General features: G+C 31.8%; 1 protein-coding gene across 4 annotated transcripts in view; it reads right to left on the bottom strand.

Annotated features, from left to right (window-relative positions):
* The window catches only part of LOC145254684 (flotillin-1-like), a 156,346-nt gene that overhangs the window by 22,987 nt on the left and 115,183 nt on the right, over positions 1-18,176 (bottom strand). For all 4 annotated transcript variants that reach the window (XM_080113334.1, XM_080113335.1, XM_080113337.1 and 1 more), the window contains exons 5-9: positions 15,446-15,565; positions 14,526-14,621; positions 7,277-7,429; positions 3,846-4,027; positions 2,036-2,081 (exon numbers count right to left, since the gene is read on the bottom strand). In XM_080113334.1, coding sequence (XP_079969460.1) covers positions 2,036-2,081; positions 3,846-4,027; positions 7,277-7,429; positions 14,526-14,621; positions 15,446-15,565 — 597 coding nt within the window. The remainder of the gene's footprint in view (positions 1-2,035; positions 2,082-3,845; positions 4,028-7,276; positions 7,430-14,525; positions 14,622-15,445; positions 15,566-18,176) is intronic.

The following is an 18,176-nucleotide window of genomic DNA, read 5'->3' as shown; positions in this document are numbered from 1 at the left end:
TTCCACATGTAGGCAGTTCTAGGAAAAAAGCTTTGTGGAATTTTCATTTAGGCACAGAGAGTGGAGGGAATTGTTGATAGTAGTTGTAGTTAGACAAGTGCTTATTGTGATTTTGTTTTGTAAAACATTCAGATTCTATTAAACTTGAAAATCTTATATCAATCTGTTGTTGACCAGGATCGGGTTGGTGTAGAGGACAACCTACGATTTAAAATTTTATGTCATTTGGGCACAGTTTTTTTTTTTTCCCCCACAAAAAAAAAAATCATGTAAATTGATCTAGCAGTTTCATTTTTCCTAAGAAACTCAAATTTTATGAGTATGAGAGAAGTGACTGTCTCGTGTGACAATATTGAAAATTTTATTTTATTTGTGCACAATTTCCCCCCCCCTCCCATCGAGTGTGCAAGGGCATAAATTTTATGTGATTCGAATTGCAAATATCCGCACTATCACGATCATGGCTGATGGAACAAGAACTACCTTCATGGATTTAATAAAGTGTTCAGTTTGAAATTCTGCTTAACCTAATTTGACCAAGAGCTTCCCAAGTTCAATAATATGCAACCAAAAGGCCAGAGGTTACATCGATCGAAATGTTATGAAAAAATGACAACCAAAATAAGAATCATGGTCGGAAATAAAAGACGTTTTTATTATTTGTTTCAGGAAATGAAAGCAGGTGCTTGTCATATTGATGAATGGAAATAATGGGTGAGAGAAAAAAAAAAGAAAAAAGTGAGCGTGAGAAAGGTTTATTGATTAAATTGATTTAGTTTTGTTGTGAAAACAGAATGCGCAAGAAATTCCATGGTGAATTAAACTAAAATAATTTTTTTAAAATAGAAAAGTGAGAAAAGTAAGGGGGGGGGGGGTGAGAGTTGTAATCTCAAGAAATAGTAAAAAAAAAACCAAAAAACATTGCAATATTAAATTGTTTAATGACAAAGGGAAGGGAGGTAGATATCAAACTATTTCAGAAAAGGGTCGATGAAATAACCTTGAAACAGTTGTATAGCTAGGATGATAGGATGAAAAGGAAAAGGTGGGGCTGAGGGTGGGGATCTATGAGGGTGGGGATCTCCCTCCCTGCCACCAGGTGCTGGCACACTCGATCAATAACACTACCCGACACAAAACATTGAACAAATTAAATGATGTGGCTCCTTTTGTTTTTAAAGACAATGGATATTCCCTGCAAGAACAATTACAAACGCACTAGTAATGGCAGAGGAGGGAGATTTAATTGTTGTATCTTAAAAAAAAAAAAAATTTTTTTAAATGTTGAAAGGAGAAAAGAACTGTTGTTTAGCACAAGCTATTTAAAAAAATATATATGTAAAAAAAAAAAAAAGATTTAAAAAGAGATTTAAAAAAAAAGATGTAAAAAAAAAGATTAAAACAAATTTTTTAAAAAAGATTAAAACAAATTTTTTAAAAAAGATTAAAACAAATTTTTTAAAAAAGATTAAAACAAATTTTTTAAAAAAGATTAAAACAAATTTTTTAAAAAAGATTAAAACAAATTTTTTAAAAAAGATTAAAACAAATTTTTTAAAAAAGATTAAAACAAATTTTTTAAAAAAGATTAAAACAAATTTTTTAAAAAAGATTAAAACAAATTTTTTAAAAAAGATTAAAACAAATTTTTTAAAAAAGATTAAAACAAATTTTTTAAAAAAGATTAAAACAAATTTTTTAAAAAAGATTAAAACAAATTTTTTAAAAAAGATTAAAACAAATTTTTTAAAAAAGATTAAAACAAATTTTTTTTAAAAAGATTAAAACAAATTTTTTTTAAAAAGATTAAAACAAATTTTTTTTAAAAAGATTAAAACAAATTTTTTCTAAAAAGATTAAAACAAGCTATTTAAAAATATATATATATATATATATATATATATATATATATATATATATATATATATAAAAAAGATTTAAAAAGATTTAAAAAAAAAAAAAAAAGATTTAAAAAAAAAAAAAAAGATAAAAAAATTTTTAAAAAAAGATTAAAACAAATTTTTTTAAAAGTTACCTTCTTAGATTCGGATGTTGCTTCAGCTTCTAAGATGATTCGGTTCCTAAAAATTGGAGAGAAAAAAAATTAAAGAAACGCAAAAAAAATGTATAATAACAAAGGGTCGACTCCACACTTCCTAAAATGTCCTGACCATCAAATATAGTGTAACATCAAACGCAGAAAAATCGCTCTAAATGGTTAGTTCACCAAGAACTTGTTTACATTGGACTTAAAGAAAACCATGTTGTAGTTAGCTGGAAAGCAAGCCTGCAGTACAGAGGGTTTTTTTTTTTTTTTTTTTTTAATTTTTTCTACCTTTTGTACGATCCTTATGTTTCTGTTAAATTGCTGTCCATAGGATCCGTACATGTATTTTTGTCCCAGATTTTTGCAAGTACTCTCGACCAAATTTTTCCAGTTGTTATCAGATGCTCTTTAATGTCTGCTGGTCTTAACCCTTTACCACCAGAATTTTTTTATGCAATAAAAAGAACTTCTTAATCATGAAACCCACACGTGACAGAAGTTAGCGTACAACTGATGCCCGAACATAAACGCTCATTCACTTATTGAACCGTGCATAAACCTGTGCTTTGGAGACCAGTTCGGCTACCAAGCCATAAGAGTAAGAAATGTTTCCTATACAAGTGTTTTTTTGAAAAATACAATTTGGCTAAATTATGTGGCAATTTATAGTTTTTTTTTTTTTTTTTTTTTTTTTTATTTAATGCGTATGTGTAATAAATGCGGGAATAAAGTTATTGTTAGAAACTTGGCTAAATAAAACATACATTTTTTAAAAAGGTTAATTGTTTTTTTTGTTTTTTTTTACACAGGCATCACCACATTATCAAGGCCAAGAGGCCACTTAAGGATAAGGGTTAAAGAGTGTACAGTAGCAATTGGACAATATACTAATCATTAGTAATGAAAATTTGGTACATTTGATAACTTATATGGAACGGCTCATCAAGAACTTATTTACGTTAGACTTGAATACAACCATATTGTAGTCAGCTGGAAAACGGAAGACAATTCCACAGGCGTGCAGTTCTAAGAAAGAAGCTTTGTTCATGGAATCTACGTTTAGGTTTAGGCACAGATAAAGAGTGGGGGGGGGGGGAATTATTGATAGTGTTTTCAGCTAGACGAGTGTTTGTGAAAGTTAGGCGAGGGGGGACCATAGACTGAAGCTCAGTCGAACACTTTCTATGAAAATAACGATACATCAGAGACAAACTCGCAACATCTCTTCTGTGAGATAGAGGTCGCAGGGAAGAGAAAAGGACATCATCTATGAGGCTACGAAGTCTATTTTGAAGGCAGGACATTGTGAAATTTACCAAATGGTTAAATCTAAATAATATAATAGTATTTGTTTGAAAATATTAGTGTTGGGACAATTAATCAAAATCAGGAATCTGAACTTCTTAGGGTATCGGAATCGGTATTAGAAAAAAATTGTTTACAATGCCAAAAACGATTCTTTTATCCTTTTTTTAATTTCATTTTGTTTAACGCAAAATCTTCCACTGTTGGCAGTAATAAAAAAATATTTATTGCTTTTAAACTACTAGTAAAATTAAAATTTATAGATCCCCCCTCCCACACGAGTGTTTTTACATTTAAGAAAATATCTGCACATTTAACGTGTTTTTATGGTAATCAGGAAAAAATAACGCCATAGTTAAATATTTAGAGGTTTATAAAGAATCAGAATCATTGCGTCAGAATCAGGTAAAATACTGGAATCGTCCCATCACTAATAAGTGTGACAGATATAGAAAGATTTCAATAAATGATCCGTCGTGTATATAATCATCACCTGTTTGCCTCGGCAATCTTCTCAAGACGGTACTTTTCGGCCTCTGCTGGCTTACGGACCTGGCTTTCCAACTCTCTTTCACGACGGGTGATTTCCTGTTCTTGAACGGCGATCTGTTGTGTTCTTTCAACCACAAGGACCTGCATCTCTTCCTCTTTGATCTTCTGCTTTGTTTTGGCGGCCTGAAAATCACAATTTGTTAGCATCAAAACAATTTTTTTTTTTTTTTTAGTTTGGAATTAGTCTCATCTGAAATCGAAATTGAGATGCATTTGCTAACCAAGTGTGAAATTTTACAAATAAATTCCCATTTCTAGCTTTTTAAGGTTGGTAACCATAATAAATTCTGCTTTTTTTTTTGGGGGGGGGGTAATAAAAAATACTTAATCACTAATCCTTGGTTCAAGTGGTTAGCCCTCCCTTCCTCTAGAAAACTCTAAAAGTTTGAGTAGCGCACACACACGAGAAAAAAATAATCACCTGTAATCATAAAACCATACACGTTCCCCCCAAAAAAAATAGATAAATAAATAAATGCACAAAATTTATTACTAATAAAAACAAGCCAAGCATGTGGGATCCCCCTCCAGAAGTAAAAAATTTATTATTTTCACGACTTAAAATTTTTTAAAAATCCAAATGGTTATTAGGAAAATATAGGCAAAGAGGAGTGAATTATTAGGTCCAATCCCTCCTTTGTTGGGGAACCAAAAAATTGGTTAACTGCTCTAAAACACTACAATGACCTGGGAATGAGGGATCATATGTTGAATTCATATGCAAAACTGATCCCCAATGTAAATTCTAAAACAAATGTTTTTCTATATAATTTTTCAGGGTGTTCGGACAAAATCACACAGAAGTAGAATCTCATTTTCCTTTAAGGCAGGGGGTATTACTAAAGGGTTTTAATAATAGAAAGGGAGGACTACGGTTACAGAAAAATACCGAAGTTTTGTTTTATATACTGAAAAGTATTGAAGAATGTTTTAAGTCCATTTTTTCTTTTAATTCATTAAATTCAGCTTTTACGTCTAAAATGAATGTTCAAAGTTTCCTTAAGAAAAAAAGAAAAAGGAAAGACAAAGGAAGGCAAAAGAAAGGAAGGCAAAAGAAAGGAAGGCAAAAGAAAGGAAGGCAAAAGAAAGGAAGGCAAAAGAAAGGAAGGCAAAAGAAAGGAAGGCAAAAGAAAGGAAGGCAAAAGAAAGGAAGGCAAAAGAAAGGAAGGCAAAAGAAAGGAAAAAGCAAAAAGAAAAAGAAAAAAGAAAAAGCATTGTTATCAGTATAAGAATATGTGGAGGGGGGAGTGGAGGGGAGATGAAGCCATTGTTTTATGAAGCAAGTCTTCCCCCTCCTCTACGTGCATCATTTGAAGGGAGACAAAGCAAAATAAATTAACCAGAGAGGAAAAACAAGAATTAAAGAAAGTTAAAGTGCAAAAGAAACAAATATAAAGCTCTAGCGATTTGGTAGAAATCGGTCGTTAAATATAAAAACATGAAATAAAAAAATTCCGAATTAAATAAAAATGTGGAATACCACATCTTCTGCTTTACTAAAAAAAACAATGTGATTTGAGAATCATAAGTAGGACTACGCCTGACGTGTTTGCAGTATTGTGGTGAATGAGAACAAAATGTGTTCAAAATTGTAAAAAAATGTAAGGAGGTGAGCGACGTTTTTTTATGACTGGTTTCCATAGCAACCACGCCGCTTCAGTGACTACTGCTGCTACCAATTCACCGCTCATGAAAATAGAAGTAACAAGTGATATTGAAAGCAGACAAGTGCCGTACATTGTTATTACTTATGTGTGTTGTGTTTATGGGGCAAAAAAAATAAATAAAATAAAACTGAAATTAAACAAAGAACAAGTGAGTTTATTGGAAGCCTGCGAAAATCATGAATTACAATAGAAAAATGTGAAAAGTAATATGGTTAATCTTAAACATGGAAAAGCAAACGACTAGTTGTTAAAACTGAAACAGAAAAGGACAAGATATTCTAGTAAAAAGTATAATAAATTTATAACTTAAAATATTGCAGCATTAAGAATTTTTTAAATTCAATTTATAACATTATATAATCAATTCTTAATGCTGCAATATTTTAAGTTATAAATTTATATTTTTTACTAGAATATCTTGTCCTTTTTTTTCCAGCTTTAACAACTAGTCCTTTACTTTTCCATGTTTAAGCTTAACCATACTACTTTTCATGCTCGCATTTTTCTATTGTAATATAATAGATTATTTTCATCTTTTTCTACTTTTTGTCCGCTTTCTTCTTTATTGTTATTTCTCTCTAACCTGTTTTTTTATTTTTTTTATTTCTACTTCATCTTCTTCGTCATCTACAACTGAATCTTTTCTTTTTCGATTTTCCTGTTTCTTATCTTTCCTGTTTCTAGTTCTTTTCCTTCTTTTTTCTTCTTCATTTTCATCTTTTCCTGCTTCAATTATATTTCACTCTTCAAGTTATAAAGCTCAATGTAATTACAGAGCATATAACAAATTGATTTGTATCAAAATACACACAGGAAAAAAGACTCTACATAAATAAAAAAAATCCATCTTCGTTGCAAAAATCCGCAAAACATTCATGAACATCCAAACAAGTCAGTTATTTTATATTTCTTTCTGCTCTTAAAAACTTTCTGGATCGAAATAATTTTTTTTAAAGTTTCTAAATTTACAGTTATTATGCCAGTTATTTTGTTTTGTAAATACATAAATATATTATTTGTAAACAATTACTTGTCGGCCACAATTTTAAATGTGATATTCGTCCCAAGCACGGTTAAATATCAATCAAAATTTTGGTTTAAATAATTTTATTAAAAAATTTATTTTTATTTATTTTTTTAAAATAAAGATATCAAAATTTTGGTTTAAATAGTTTTATTTAAAAAATTATTTTTTTTAAATAAAAATATCGCTCCAGACATAATTTAAAGTTGTGTAAATATATAAAAATGCACTCTTGGTTATGAAAACTGCTTGAACATACCAAGGTGAAGGTTAAAGCGGTGTCACCCGAAATTTGCTCTTTTCTAAGCAAAGCCAGCCGGGGTCCTTAATCCCTGTGTGGTCCAATTTTTCTGTATTTTCTTTTTAAATAAGTGTAATTCTAAATATGCACCGAATGTTATGTTTAGACTTGAGTATACAAATAATTTGTTTGTTTTATTTAAACAAAAAAAAAAAGGGGGGGGGGGCAAAGTCATTTTTAACTTGGTATTAAGATAGGAAAGATTGTCAGTGTAAAAAACAACAGTTGGCAAAAGAAAAGCGGAAAAAAAAAAGCACTTGTAAATGCAACTGTTTTACTTGCAACATAAAGCCTAGTTTTTATTTGCTTTGTTGATTGCTCATTGGTGGAAACATTGCCAATCTAAAAAAAAAGAGAATGAAAAATCGTTTTCTTTTTACCTGCAATTCGTATGCCATATCAGACATGGCTTTCTTTGTATTAACTTCCTGGTCATAAGCGGCCTTCTTCAATTCAAAATCTCTCTGGGCTTTTGCAATCTCAATGTCGTTGGCCAAGCGAGCAGCCATTCTTTGTTCCTCAGCTTTTGCTTCCTATAAAAAAAATTTTGCATTTTAGAATTCAAAGCAACTTCTGATGTAAAGTTTGGTGTTTTAAGAGTTGTTTTTTTTGGGGGGGGGATTTGAAAATTCAAAAACTTGCTTTTTTTTTTTTTTAATTACATTTTTGTAAAAAATCACCCTGTTCTGCACCTTCAGAGATTTACATATCAGACACCCTATATCATGTCGGCGATAGTGCTGTAAAAAACCTTTGATAATCGTTAAGTGTGAAATGTCACTAATCTAACATCTGTTCACTTATCGTTCATTTCAGTTAAGTTACGAAGTCAACTAAATCATTAGCTACAAAAACATTAACCTCTCGCCCCATACAAGTAAAATTCTATCAAAAAACATTAAGAAACTCAAACATCTTTTTGTGTCTTTCTGTGTAAAAAGCAATTTATTTGTATAAAAAACCACCAGACGAAGCAATTTATTTGTATACAAACCACTAGACAAAGCAATTTATTTGTATACAAACCACTAGACAAAGCAATTTATTTGTATACAAACCACTAGACAAAGCAATTTATTTGTATACAAACCACTAGACAAAGCAATTTATTTGTATATAAACCACTAGACAAAGCAATTTATTTGTATATAAACCACTAGACAAAGCAATTCATTTGTATATAAACCACTAGACAAAGCAATTCATTTGTATATAAACCACTAGACAAAGCAATTTATTTGTATATAAACCACTAGACAAAGCAATTCATTTGTATATAAACCACTAGACAAAGCAATTCATTTGTATAAAAAAAAAAAAAAAACACTAAACGAAGCAATTTATTTGTATAAAAAAAACACTAAAGCAATTTATTCATATAAAAAAAACTAAATGAATCAATTTATTTGTATTAAAAAAACCCACTAAACAAAGCAATTTATTTGTATAAAAAACACTAAATGAAGCAATTTATTTGTATAAAAGAAAAGAAACTAAATGAAGCTGCGGTGATGAAGAGAAGCAGCATCAACCCCACGTATAAAGAACTTATTGTTATTGAAAATATTACAATAACTTGTATTTTGTTTGTTTGTTTTTTTTCATAGGAATTTTTTTTTTTTTCTGGTTCTCTTTTCAAATTAAAAAAATATACCCTACATACTTGTGTATAAGTTGAATTTCTCAGAGACGATTTTAAGGTTATTTTTTGGGGGTCAACTTATACATAAGTAATGTTTTTGGATATGTTAAAGAGCAACTCAGCGCTCGATCAAAACATAGAAAACGGGCAGGAGCTGCTAGAAAAGACTTATCCTGTCTTGATAGAGTTCAAAATAGACTTCGTAGCCTCGTAGGAGATGCCCTTTTCTCTTCCCTCCTGCAACCTCTTTCTCACAGAAGAGATGTTGCAAATCTTTATTTTATTTATTTTTTTAATTTTTTTTTACAAGGTAGTCACCACTTATCAAGGACTGGAAGCCACTCGGGGATAAGGGTTATTGTGTGTACAGTACGTTACTGTTGGAGATTTGATAAAGTGTCTTAAGGAGGCGGTTCATCAGGAATTTTTTCACATTGGACTTGAAGATGTCCAGGTTGTAGTCAGGTAGGAAACAGGCAACCGGAACAGAGTTCCACAGGCGTGCACTTCTAAGAAAGTGTCTCTGTTTTATCATTTTCATGGCAAGTGCTTGTCTGAGCTCCAATCTATGGTCACCCCCGCCCCTCGACAAACTTTCACGAGAAACACTTGTCTAGCTGAAAACACTGTCAATAATTTCCTCAACTCTATATCTGTGCTTAAACCTAAACGTAGATTCCATGAACAAAGTTTCTTTCTTAGAACTGCATGCCTGTGGAAATGTCTTCCGTTTGCCTGCTGACTACAATATGGTAGTCTTCAAGTCCAACGTAAACAAGTTCTTGACGAGCTGTTCCACTTAAGTCAACAAATTTACCAAATTTTAACTACTGTACATACACTCTTTAACCCTTATCCTCGAGTGACCTCTGGGCCTTGATAAGTGGTGATGCCTATGTAAAAAAAAAAAAAAAAAAAAAATGCCATTTTGTTAGTGCACTCGGTATATACCAGTAATCCTAGTAATTAATCGCACTCCTTCCGAACCCAACTGCAGTGATGGTCAGCATGTAAGCACATGTATGGTTTTTCAGTGGGAGGCTTAATGATAATTGGAACAGCTCTAACAATGTTCACTCTCTATATGTGGCTCTAGGCCTAAGTTCGATATGATGTATTTGGTGATGATATGACGTTTTTATAGTAGGTTAGGAAATGACGTGTTTACGATATGGTGTTCTCCACTAAGTTTAACAAGTGTTAACAATTTAATGACAGCTATTTTATGGCACTTAACACATGCGTTCATATCATTATGGTATATTACAGCTTTTACATTATTATGCTACGTGACATAAATTATGTCTAAAAACAGTAACTGCGCCTGGAATCTACAGCATGTCATTGATCAGAATATCTGATTAGCAATATTTGTGTTTGCTGCATGTAAGTGTGCAGCAGGTTGGTTTTATATATGAAAATCGAATAGACCATACTTGCGTAAATGCACATATTATTCCTTGCAGATGTTGAAAAGCAATTTATAATACGTCTTACAAAAAAAGAAAATTATCTGTGCAAGAAAGAGCCATGAGATGGGCCAATTAACCCGTCTAGAATTTACAGTCTACTTATACACAAGTAATACCTAAAATGACAATTTTTGGTCTTAAAATGCACATGGACTTATACACAAAATCTCCTCACTATGGCCGACTCCCATTGGCTTTCACGAGGAATGGTGCACCTACTCCAAGTGATGTTACTTTAAGTAATAGCACGAAGTTTGATACTCCACCAGACAAGATAAATTCTTGTCCTGGAATCCAGTAAAATCAAAAGACCAAAACGAAAGATTTACTACAACATGTGAAAATGGTTAATTGGGGAAAGGAAAAGTAGGTTTTCAATTTCTTTACTAACTCCGTGTTTGAGAGATAAAGAACTTTAATGGAACATTCGAATATCTATGTATCTCGTATAGAGTTCAAGTGTTAGCCCCAAGTAGTGGGCCCCTAGATTTCTGAGAACTTCGACTGAAGTAAAATAAACAAAAAAAAATAGACTTTTACACAAGTATATAATCAAACATACAATCAGAGGTTGTCCATCATGACAGGATGCTCGAATGATGTGCAAGCAGGAGCAGCTGTATAGAAATAAAACTTTCATTTTAAATGAAAAATATTTATTTTTCTTGAGATAATTTAACGCAAAAAAAGCAGCTAATTAATAGGAAAGATAAGATTTACGATATAATCACGATGACATGCACTTCCTGTCAGTCCACCAACGTTAAGCAACACTGAACATAATCAGTATTAAAATGGGTGAGCAATTGGCAATACCAGGCGCTGTATGTGCTCTCCACTTATTTTAGAAGTCATCCTAGACTTCTCTTTGCTATTGGGCTCAAGCAGTGCTGATTCAGGAGAGGTGTTGGAGATTGTGCAACCCTTGCCTTACAATTACATGCGAAACCACCCTTACAGGGGGTATCCATTGTCTTTTAAGACTGAACAGAGACATTTAATAAGATTTTTTTTCCAATTTCAAGGTATGAAAAGAAGAATGAGAGAAAAAGCAGATTGAAATGAAGAAAAAAGCATGGAAAATAAAGATGGAGTGAAAAAAAAAAAATAAAAAGGAAAGAAAAAGGTTAGGATGGAAAAAAAAAGGTGTGAAAATGATAAGGGTAGGGTGAAAAAAAAAAGGTGTGAAAATTATAAGGGTAGGGTGAAAAAAAAAAGGTGTGAAAATTATAAGGGTAGGGTGAAAAAAAAAAAGGTGTGAAAATTATAAGGGTAGGGTGAAAAAAAAAGTGTGAAAATGATAAGGGTAGGGTGAAAAAAAAAGGTGTGAAAATGATAAGGGTAGGGTGAAAAAAAAAGGTGTGAAAATTATAAAGGTAGGGTGAAAAAAAAGGTGGGAAAATTATAAGGGTAGGGTGAAAAAAAAGGTGGGAAAATTATAAGGGTAGGGTGAAAAAAAAAGGTGTGAAAATGATAAGGGTAGGGTGAAAAAAAAAGGTGTGAAAATGATAAGGGTAGGGTGAAAAAAAAAAGGTGTGAAAATGATAAGGGTAGGGTGAAAAAAAAAGGTGTGAAAATTATAAGGGTAGGGTGAAAAAAAAAAGGTGTGAAAATTATAAGGGTAGGGTGAAAAAAAAAGGTGTGAAAATTATAAGGGTAGGGTGAAAAAAAAAGGTGTGAAAATGATAAGGGTAGGGTGAAAAAAAAAGGTGTGAAAATGATAAGGGTAGGGTGAAAAAAAAAGGTGTGAAAATGATAAGGGTAGGGTGAAAAAAAAGGTGTGAAAATTATAAGGGTAGGGTGAAAAAAAAGGTGTGAAAATTATAAGGGTAGGGTGAAAAAAAAAGGTGTGAAAATTATAAGGGTAGGGTGAAAAAAAAAGGTGGGAAAATTATAAGGGTAGGTAAAAAAAAAGATGTGAAAATTATAAGGGTAGGTAAAAAAAAAGATGTGAAAATTATAAGGGTAGGTAAAAAAAAAGGTGTGAAAATTATAAGGGTAGGGTGAAAAAAAAAGGTGTGAAAATGATAAGGGTAGGGTGAAAAAAAAAAGGTGGGAAAATGATACGGGTGGGGTGAAAAAAAAAAGGTGTGAAAATTATAAGGGTGGGGTGAAAAAAAAAGGTGTGAAAATTATAAGGGTAGGGTGAAAAAAAAAGGTGTGAAAATTATAAGGGTAGGGTGAAAAAAAAAGGTGGGAAAATGATAAGCGTGGGGTGAAAAAAAAAGGTGGGAAAATGATAAGGGTGGGGTGAAAAAAAAAAGGTGTTAAAATTATAAGGGTAGGGTGAAAAAAAAAAGGTGTGAAAATTATAAGGGTAGGGTGAAAAAAAAAAGGTGGGAAAATTATAAGGGTAGGGTGAAAAAAAAAAGGTGGGAAAATTATAAGGGTAGGGTGAAAAAAAAAAGGTGGGAAAATTATAAGGGTAGGGTGAAAAAAAAAAAGGTGTGAAAATGATAAGGGTGGGGTGAAAAAAAAAGGTGTGAAAATTATAAGGGTAGGGTGAAAAAAAAAAGGTGTGAAAATTATAAGGGTAGGGTGAAAAAAAAAAGGTGGGAAAATTATAAGGGTAGGGTGAAAAAAAAAAGGTGTGAAAATTATAAGGGTAGGGTGAAAAAAAAAAGGTGTGAAAATTATAAGGGTAGGGTGAAAAAAAAAGGTGGGAAAATGATAAGGGTGGGGTGAAAAAAAAAAGGTGTTAAAATTATAAGGGTAGGGTGAAAAAAAAAAGGTGTGAAAATTATAAGGGTAGGGTGAAAAAAAAGGTGTGAAAATTATAAGGGTAGGTAAAAAAAAAGGTGTGAAAATGATAAGGGTGGGGTGAAAAAAAAAGGTGTGAAAATTATAAGGGTAGGGTGAAAAAAAAAGGTGTGAAAATTATAAGGGTAGGGTGAAAAAAAAGGTGTGAAAATTATAAGGGTAGGGTGAAAAAAAAAGGTGTGAAAATTATAAGGGTAGGGTGAAAAAAAAAGGTGTGAAAATGATAAGGGTAGGGTGAAAAAAAAAGGTGTGAAAATGATAAGGGTAGGGTGAAAAAAAAAGGTGTGAAAAATGATAAGGGTAGGGTGAAAAAAAAAAGGTGTGAAAATTATAAGGGTAGGGTGAAAAAAAAAGGTGTGAAAATTATAAGGGTAGGGTGAAAAAAAAAGGTGTGAAAATTATAAGGGTAGGGTGAAAAAAAAAGGTGTGAAAATTATAAGGGTAGGTAAAAAAAAAGATGTGAAAATTATAAGGGTAGGTAAAAAAAAAGATGTGAAAATTATAAGGGTAGGTAAAAAAAAGGTGTGAAAATTATAAGGGTAGGGTGAAAAAAAAAGGTGTGAAAATGATAAGGGTAGGGTGAAAAAAAAAGGTGGGAAAATGATACGGGTGGGGTGAAAAAAAAAAGGTGTGAAAATTATAAGGGTAGGGTGAAAAAAAAAGGTGTGAAAATTATAAGGGTAGGGTGAAAAAAAAAGGTGGGAAAATGATAAGCGTGGGGTGAAAAAAAAAGGTGGGAAAATGATAAGGGTGGGGTGAAAAAAAAAAGGTGTTAAAATTATAAGGGTAGGGTGAAAAAAAAAAGGTGTGAAAATTATAAGGGTAGGGTGAAAAAAAAAAGGTGTGAAAATTATAAGGGTAGGGTGAAAAAAAAAGGTGGGAAAATTATAAGGGTAGGGTGAAAAAAAAAAAGGTGTGAAAATGATAAGGGTAGGGTGAAAAAAAAAAGGTGTGAAAATTATAAGGGTAGGGTGAAAAAAAAAGGTGGGGAAAATGATAAGGGTGGGGTGAAAAAAAAAAGGTGTTAAAATTATAAGGGTAGGGTGAAAAAAAAAGGTGTGAAAATTATAAGGGTAGGGTGAAAAAAAAGGTGTGAAAATTATAAGGGTAGGTAAAAAAAAAGGTGTGAAAATGATAAGGGTAGGGTGAAAAAAAAAAAGGTGTGAAAATGATAAGGGTAGGGTGAAAAAAAAAGGTGGGAAAATTATAAGGGTAGGGTGAAAAAAAAAAGGTGTGAAAATTATAAGGGTAGGGTGAAAAAAAAAGGTGTGAAAATTATAAGGGTAGGGTGAAAAAAAAAGGTGTGAAAAATGATAAGGGTGGGGTGAAAAAAAAAGGTGTGAAAATTATAAGGGTAGGGTGAAAAAAAAAGGTGTGAAAATTATAAGGGTAGGGTGAAAAAAAAAGGTGTGAAAATTATAAGGGTAGGGTTGAAAAAAAAAAGGTGGGAAAATGATAAGGGTGGGGTGAAAAAAAAAAGGTGTTAAAATTATAAGGGTAGGGGTGAAAAAAAAAGGTGTGAAAATTATAAGGGTGGGGTGAAAAAAAAAAGGTGTGAAAATTATAAGGGTGGGGTGAAAAAAAAAGGTGGGAAAATTATTAGGGTAGGGTGAAAAAAAAGGTGGGATAAATTATTAGGGTAGGGTGAAAAAAAAAGGTGTGAAAATTATAAGGGTAGGGTGAAAAAAAAAGTGGGAAAATTATAAGGTTAGGGTGAATAAAAAGGAGGTTAAAAGAATGGAAAGTATATCTTACTCTGATTCCTGCATCTCTTTTGGCTTCAGCTTCACCAATCTTGGCATCCCTTTTCACTTCAGCAGTTCGTTTCAGGCCCAACGCCTTAAGGTACCCCTAAAAAGACAAAAACAAAACAAAAATAAGATTAAGGAGTAAAAACCACAGGATAAAACCATTTAAAAAGTTGAAAGCAAAGTCTGACAGCTCCCTACTATCTGACGAAATCAATTTGGAAAGAAATCATTCACTATTTCTATGACACTTTCTTTTGATAGTTTAATTTTTTTTTTTTTAAACTTTCCAGTTTGAGATTTTTACTTATTTCTTTTATACTTCACCAATTTACACGTTACTTTATATGAACAGTGTGTGTGTGTGCATTAGCAAAGCATAATTTTTTCACTTTTTTATAGAACATTAGCAGGGGAAGGGGGTGGTGTTGTCCAGTTGTAAAATATGATTAAATGAAGAAAAAAAATAAAGACTCTGGTGACAACTTATGTTCTTAAAAGAAAAAGAAAAAATGCCGCATGGTGGACGCAAACTTACAAAACTTAAATGCATAAGCAAGCACATTATCGATTGGACCACAATGACACGTTATCACGTTGCAAATTTAGCTTTTTAAAATTTTTTTTTCTAATTTTTTTGATATTATGTGTCTAAGAGACCACTAACAATACCAGGTTCATGCCTGTTTGATTCGGATAAGTTTTTAGCGGACATACAAACACACGGCTGAGGTTTATGTAATAGATGTATACATATACACACACACACACACACACATTTTTAATATTTTTCTAATTTATTATTCACTCACAACAGAAACAGATGTTCATAAAAAAAAAAAAAAAAAAAAAAAATGTTCATAGACTATATAAGCAAATAATTGTTTACTTGTATAGTCAAACATCAAAAGATTCGTCGGGCCTTACCTCATCATCCCTGATGTCTTTTAGCGTGTAGCTAACCACATAGATGCCCATGTTCACCAGATCTGATGAAGCAACTTCAAAAACTGCTTTCGAAAATTTTTTACGGTCCTTGTAGATTTCCTGAATGAAAAATAAATAAATTAATTAGTTATAAAACACTCCAGAACAATCCAAATTACTGTTCCATCGATGAAATGTTGCATCCCTCTGTTTTTGAGAATATAGTTTTTTTATTTCTAAAAGGATGAAAAGAAATATCTAAAAAAAAAAAAAAATAAATAAATAAATAAATGGAAACCTTTTAGTAAAGCTTCAGTGTGGCTGTATAGACAACTAACCCGCCAGCTGTATGGTTCTAACCTTAGACCTCAGGTAAATGTATGTGTGTATATATATATATTTAAAGGGGTTAGAACAGCAGTCTAAAGAGCAGAGTATTTTAATGTGATAGTAAAATCACTAATTTAATTAAAATACAAAAGAAACGTGCTCGTTGTAATTCAGATATATAATAAGCTCGATAGGCAAATATCCTAGAGCTACTTTAATATTTAGTAATGTGATTGATAATTTCTAATTCAAATTAAAAATCTGTTTCATAAGAAAGGCTAGGTTTATTTATGGTCTCTTTCATTTAAAAAAACAAAAAACAAAAAAAAACACCCAATATTTTTGTTGAGGAGACTGTTTAAAAAAAAAATTAAAATTATTGTCCATGACTTAATGTCTATCTCAAAAACCTTGTTTCCGAAACGATCGTACAATTTATTGGCTTTGTTGTGTTCTTATGAAACAGATTTTTAATTTTAATTATAAATTATTAATCATCTTACTAAATATATATATTTATTCAGATTCCAATACAATTACCCACCCCCATACTAAACTCCCAATAACGAATTTTTATAAATCTCTAAATATTTAACTATAAAGTTGTTACCCCCCCCCCAATTACCATAAAAACGTTAAATGTGCATACATTTTTCTCAAACATAAAAACAAACTAGTAAGGGGGAGGGGGAATCTGTCAATTTTAGTTTTACTGGTAGTTTAAACTCAATATTTATTTTACTACCAGCAGTGGAAGACATTCTTCCAAACAAAATCAATTGAAAAAGACAATTAAAAGAATCGGTTTTGGCATTGGAAAATAAACAATTTTTTCCAATTCTGATTAATTATCCCAACACAAATATTATATACAAGTTGGAAAAGCATTTCATCCAAGGCATGAAAATTGTTAAACAAAATGTTTTTACTATAGGCTTTAAAAATAACAGTACAAGATTCAATTTGAAATTTATTTATCTTCAAAGTGCACTTTTATAAAATTTTACAAAGTAAGGTATAAAAATTTAATTTAAATTGAATCAAAAATTTACCTTGGATTTATTTTATGTAATGTACATTCTGTTGCACTTAAAAAAAAAAAAAATCATTGAAAATTTTATATCTATATCATTAATTGCACGATGAAAGATAATGTTTTTAAATTGCAAGAAAATGTAACATCAATGCTTGGTACATTTGTAGTCAAGAAGCCAGCATCTTCAGACAGCCTAATTTAGTCACACCAGAAGCCAGTAACAGGTATTATCACTTCGGATGAAAGTGGACCAGGGCGGGGTGGGGGTGGGGGTCGAAGATAATGGAAACTAAGAGCAACTCCACATTCTCCACAGCTATTAAATGGGGTTTCACTACTAGATCCCTATAAAATTATACCCAGATTTTTTTTTTTTTTTGGGGGGGGGGGGGGGAAGTAGGGGGGGGGGGTCTATTTTATCTGTTAAATAGAATGTATCAATTTTGAGAATGTTTAATTATGATTTACACAAGGTGGACATGTCTATGGGTGTGTCTCTACATCTATAGGAAGAAAAACTATTTGACAGATTTTTATGATAATCTATAATATAAAAGCGAAAATGTGTGTGTTTGTGTGTGCATTTTTTCGTAAGTCCGGTAAAGGCTTTTTTCGGGGGGGGGGGTAACTCTTTCTTAGAACTTTTAATATACTTCCTAGATTATAATATCTCTGATTTACGAAAGGAGGTCGTAATTATCTTTTATTTTAGCAACTATTATGTTACAAAATTCGCGCCGCGATTTCATTTCTCTACGGCGTGATGTTTGACCTAGAAAACCACACATTGACGTTCGTTTAACCACCTGCTTTTTTTCAAATGTTTAATTTCACTCTTCCTCAATTCTCTGCCCACATAGTGCCGTGGTAAGTTGTCAGGCTATTCGCCTCAAGGCTTCTGGTTCGAGCCTACTTCCCCTACCAAATTTTTTTTTTCTCTTTTACACCCAGGCAATGCCGGGCATCCCCGCTAGTCTATTATATATCTCCTAAATAACCTCCTTAGTGATATGCAATATGGTTTCCATTCTGCTAGATCTACAGCTGATGTGCTAACAGTTATATCACATAGGATTAGTGAATCTCTCGACAAAGGCTTCCTTTCTACAGCAATTGCTCTTGACATATTAAAGACCTTCGATAAGGTGTGGCATAAGGGTCTACTTCACAAGATTTCCAGCTACGGTATTACTGGAAATGTTTTCTCAATAATTAAATCATTTCTCTCTGATAGGCTCATAATAGTAGTGGTTGATGGGCAGCAATCAGAGGCCCACAGTATTAATGCTGGAGTCCCCCAGGGGTCCATCCTGGGCCCAACTCTCTTCCTGATCTACATCAAATGATCTCTTAAAACACATACTT

This window comes from Euprymna scolopes, chromosome 30, assembly GCF_053919585.1.
Source record: "Euprymna scolopes isolate OS-2025 chromosome 30, ASM5391958v1, whole genome shotgun sequence".
Taxonomy (NCBI): domain Eukaryota; kingdom Metazoa; phylum Mollusca; class Cephalopoda; order Sepiida; family Sepiolidae; genus Euprymna; species Euprymna scolopes.
Note: the sequence above shows the minus strand (reverse complement) of the source record. Positions and strands in the feature narration are given on the sequence as shown.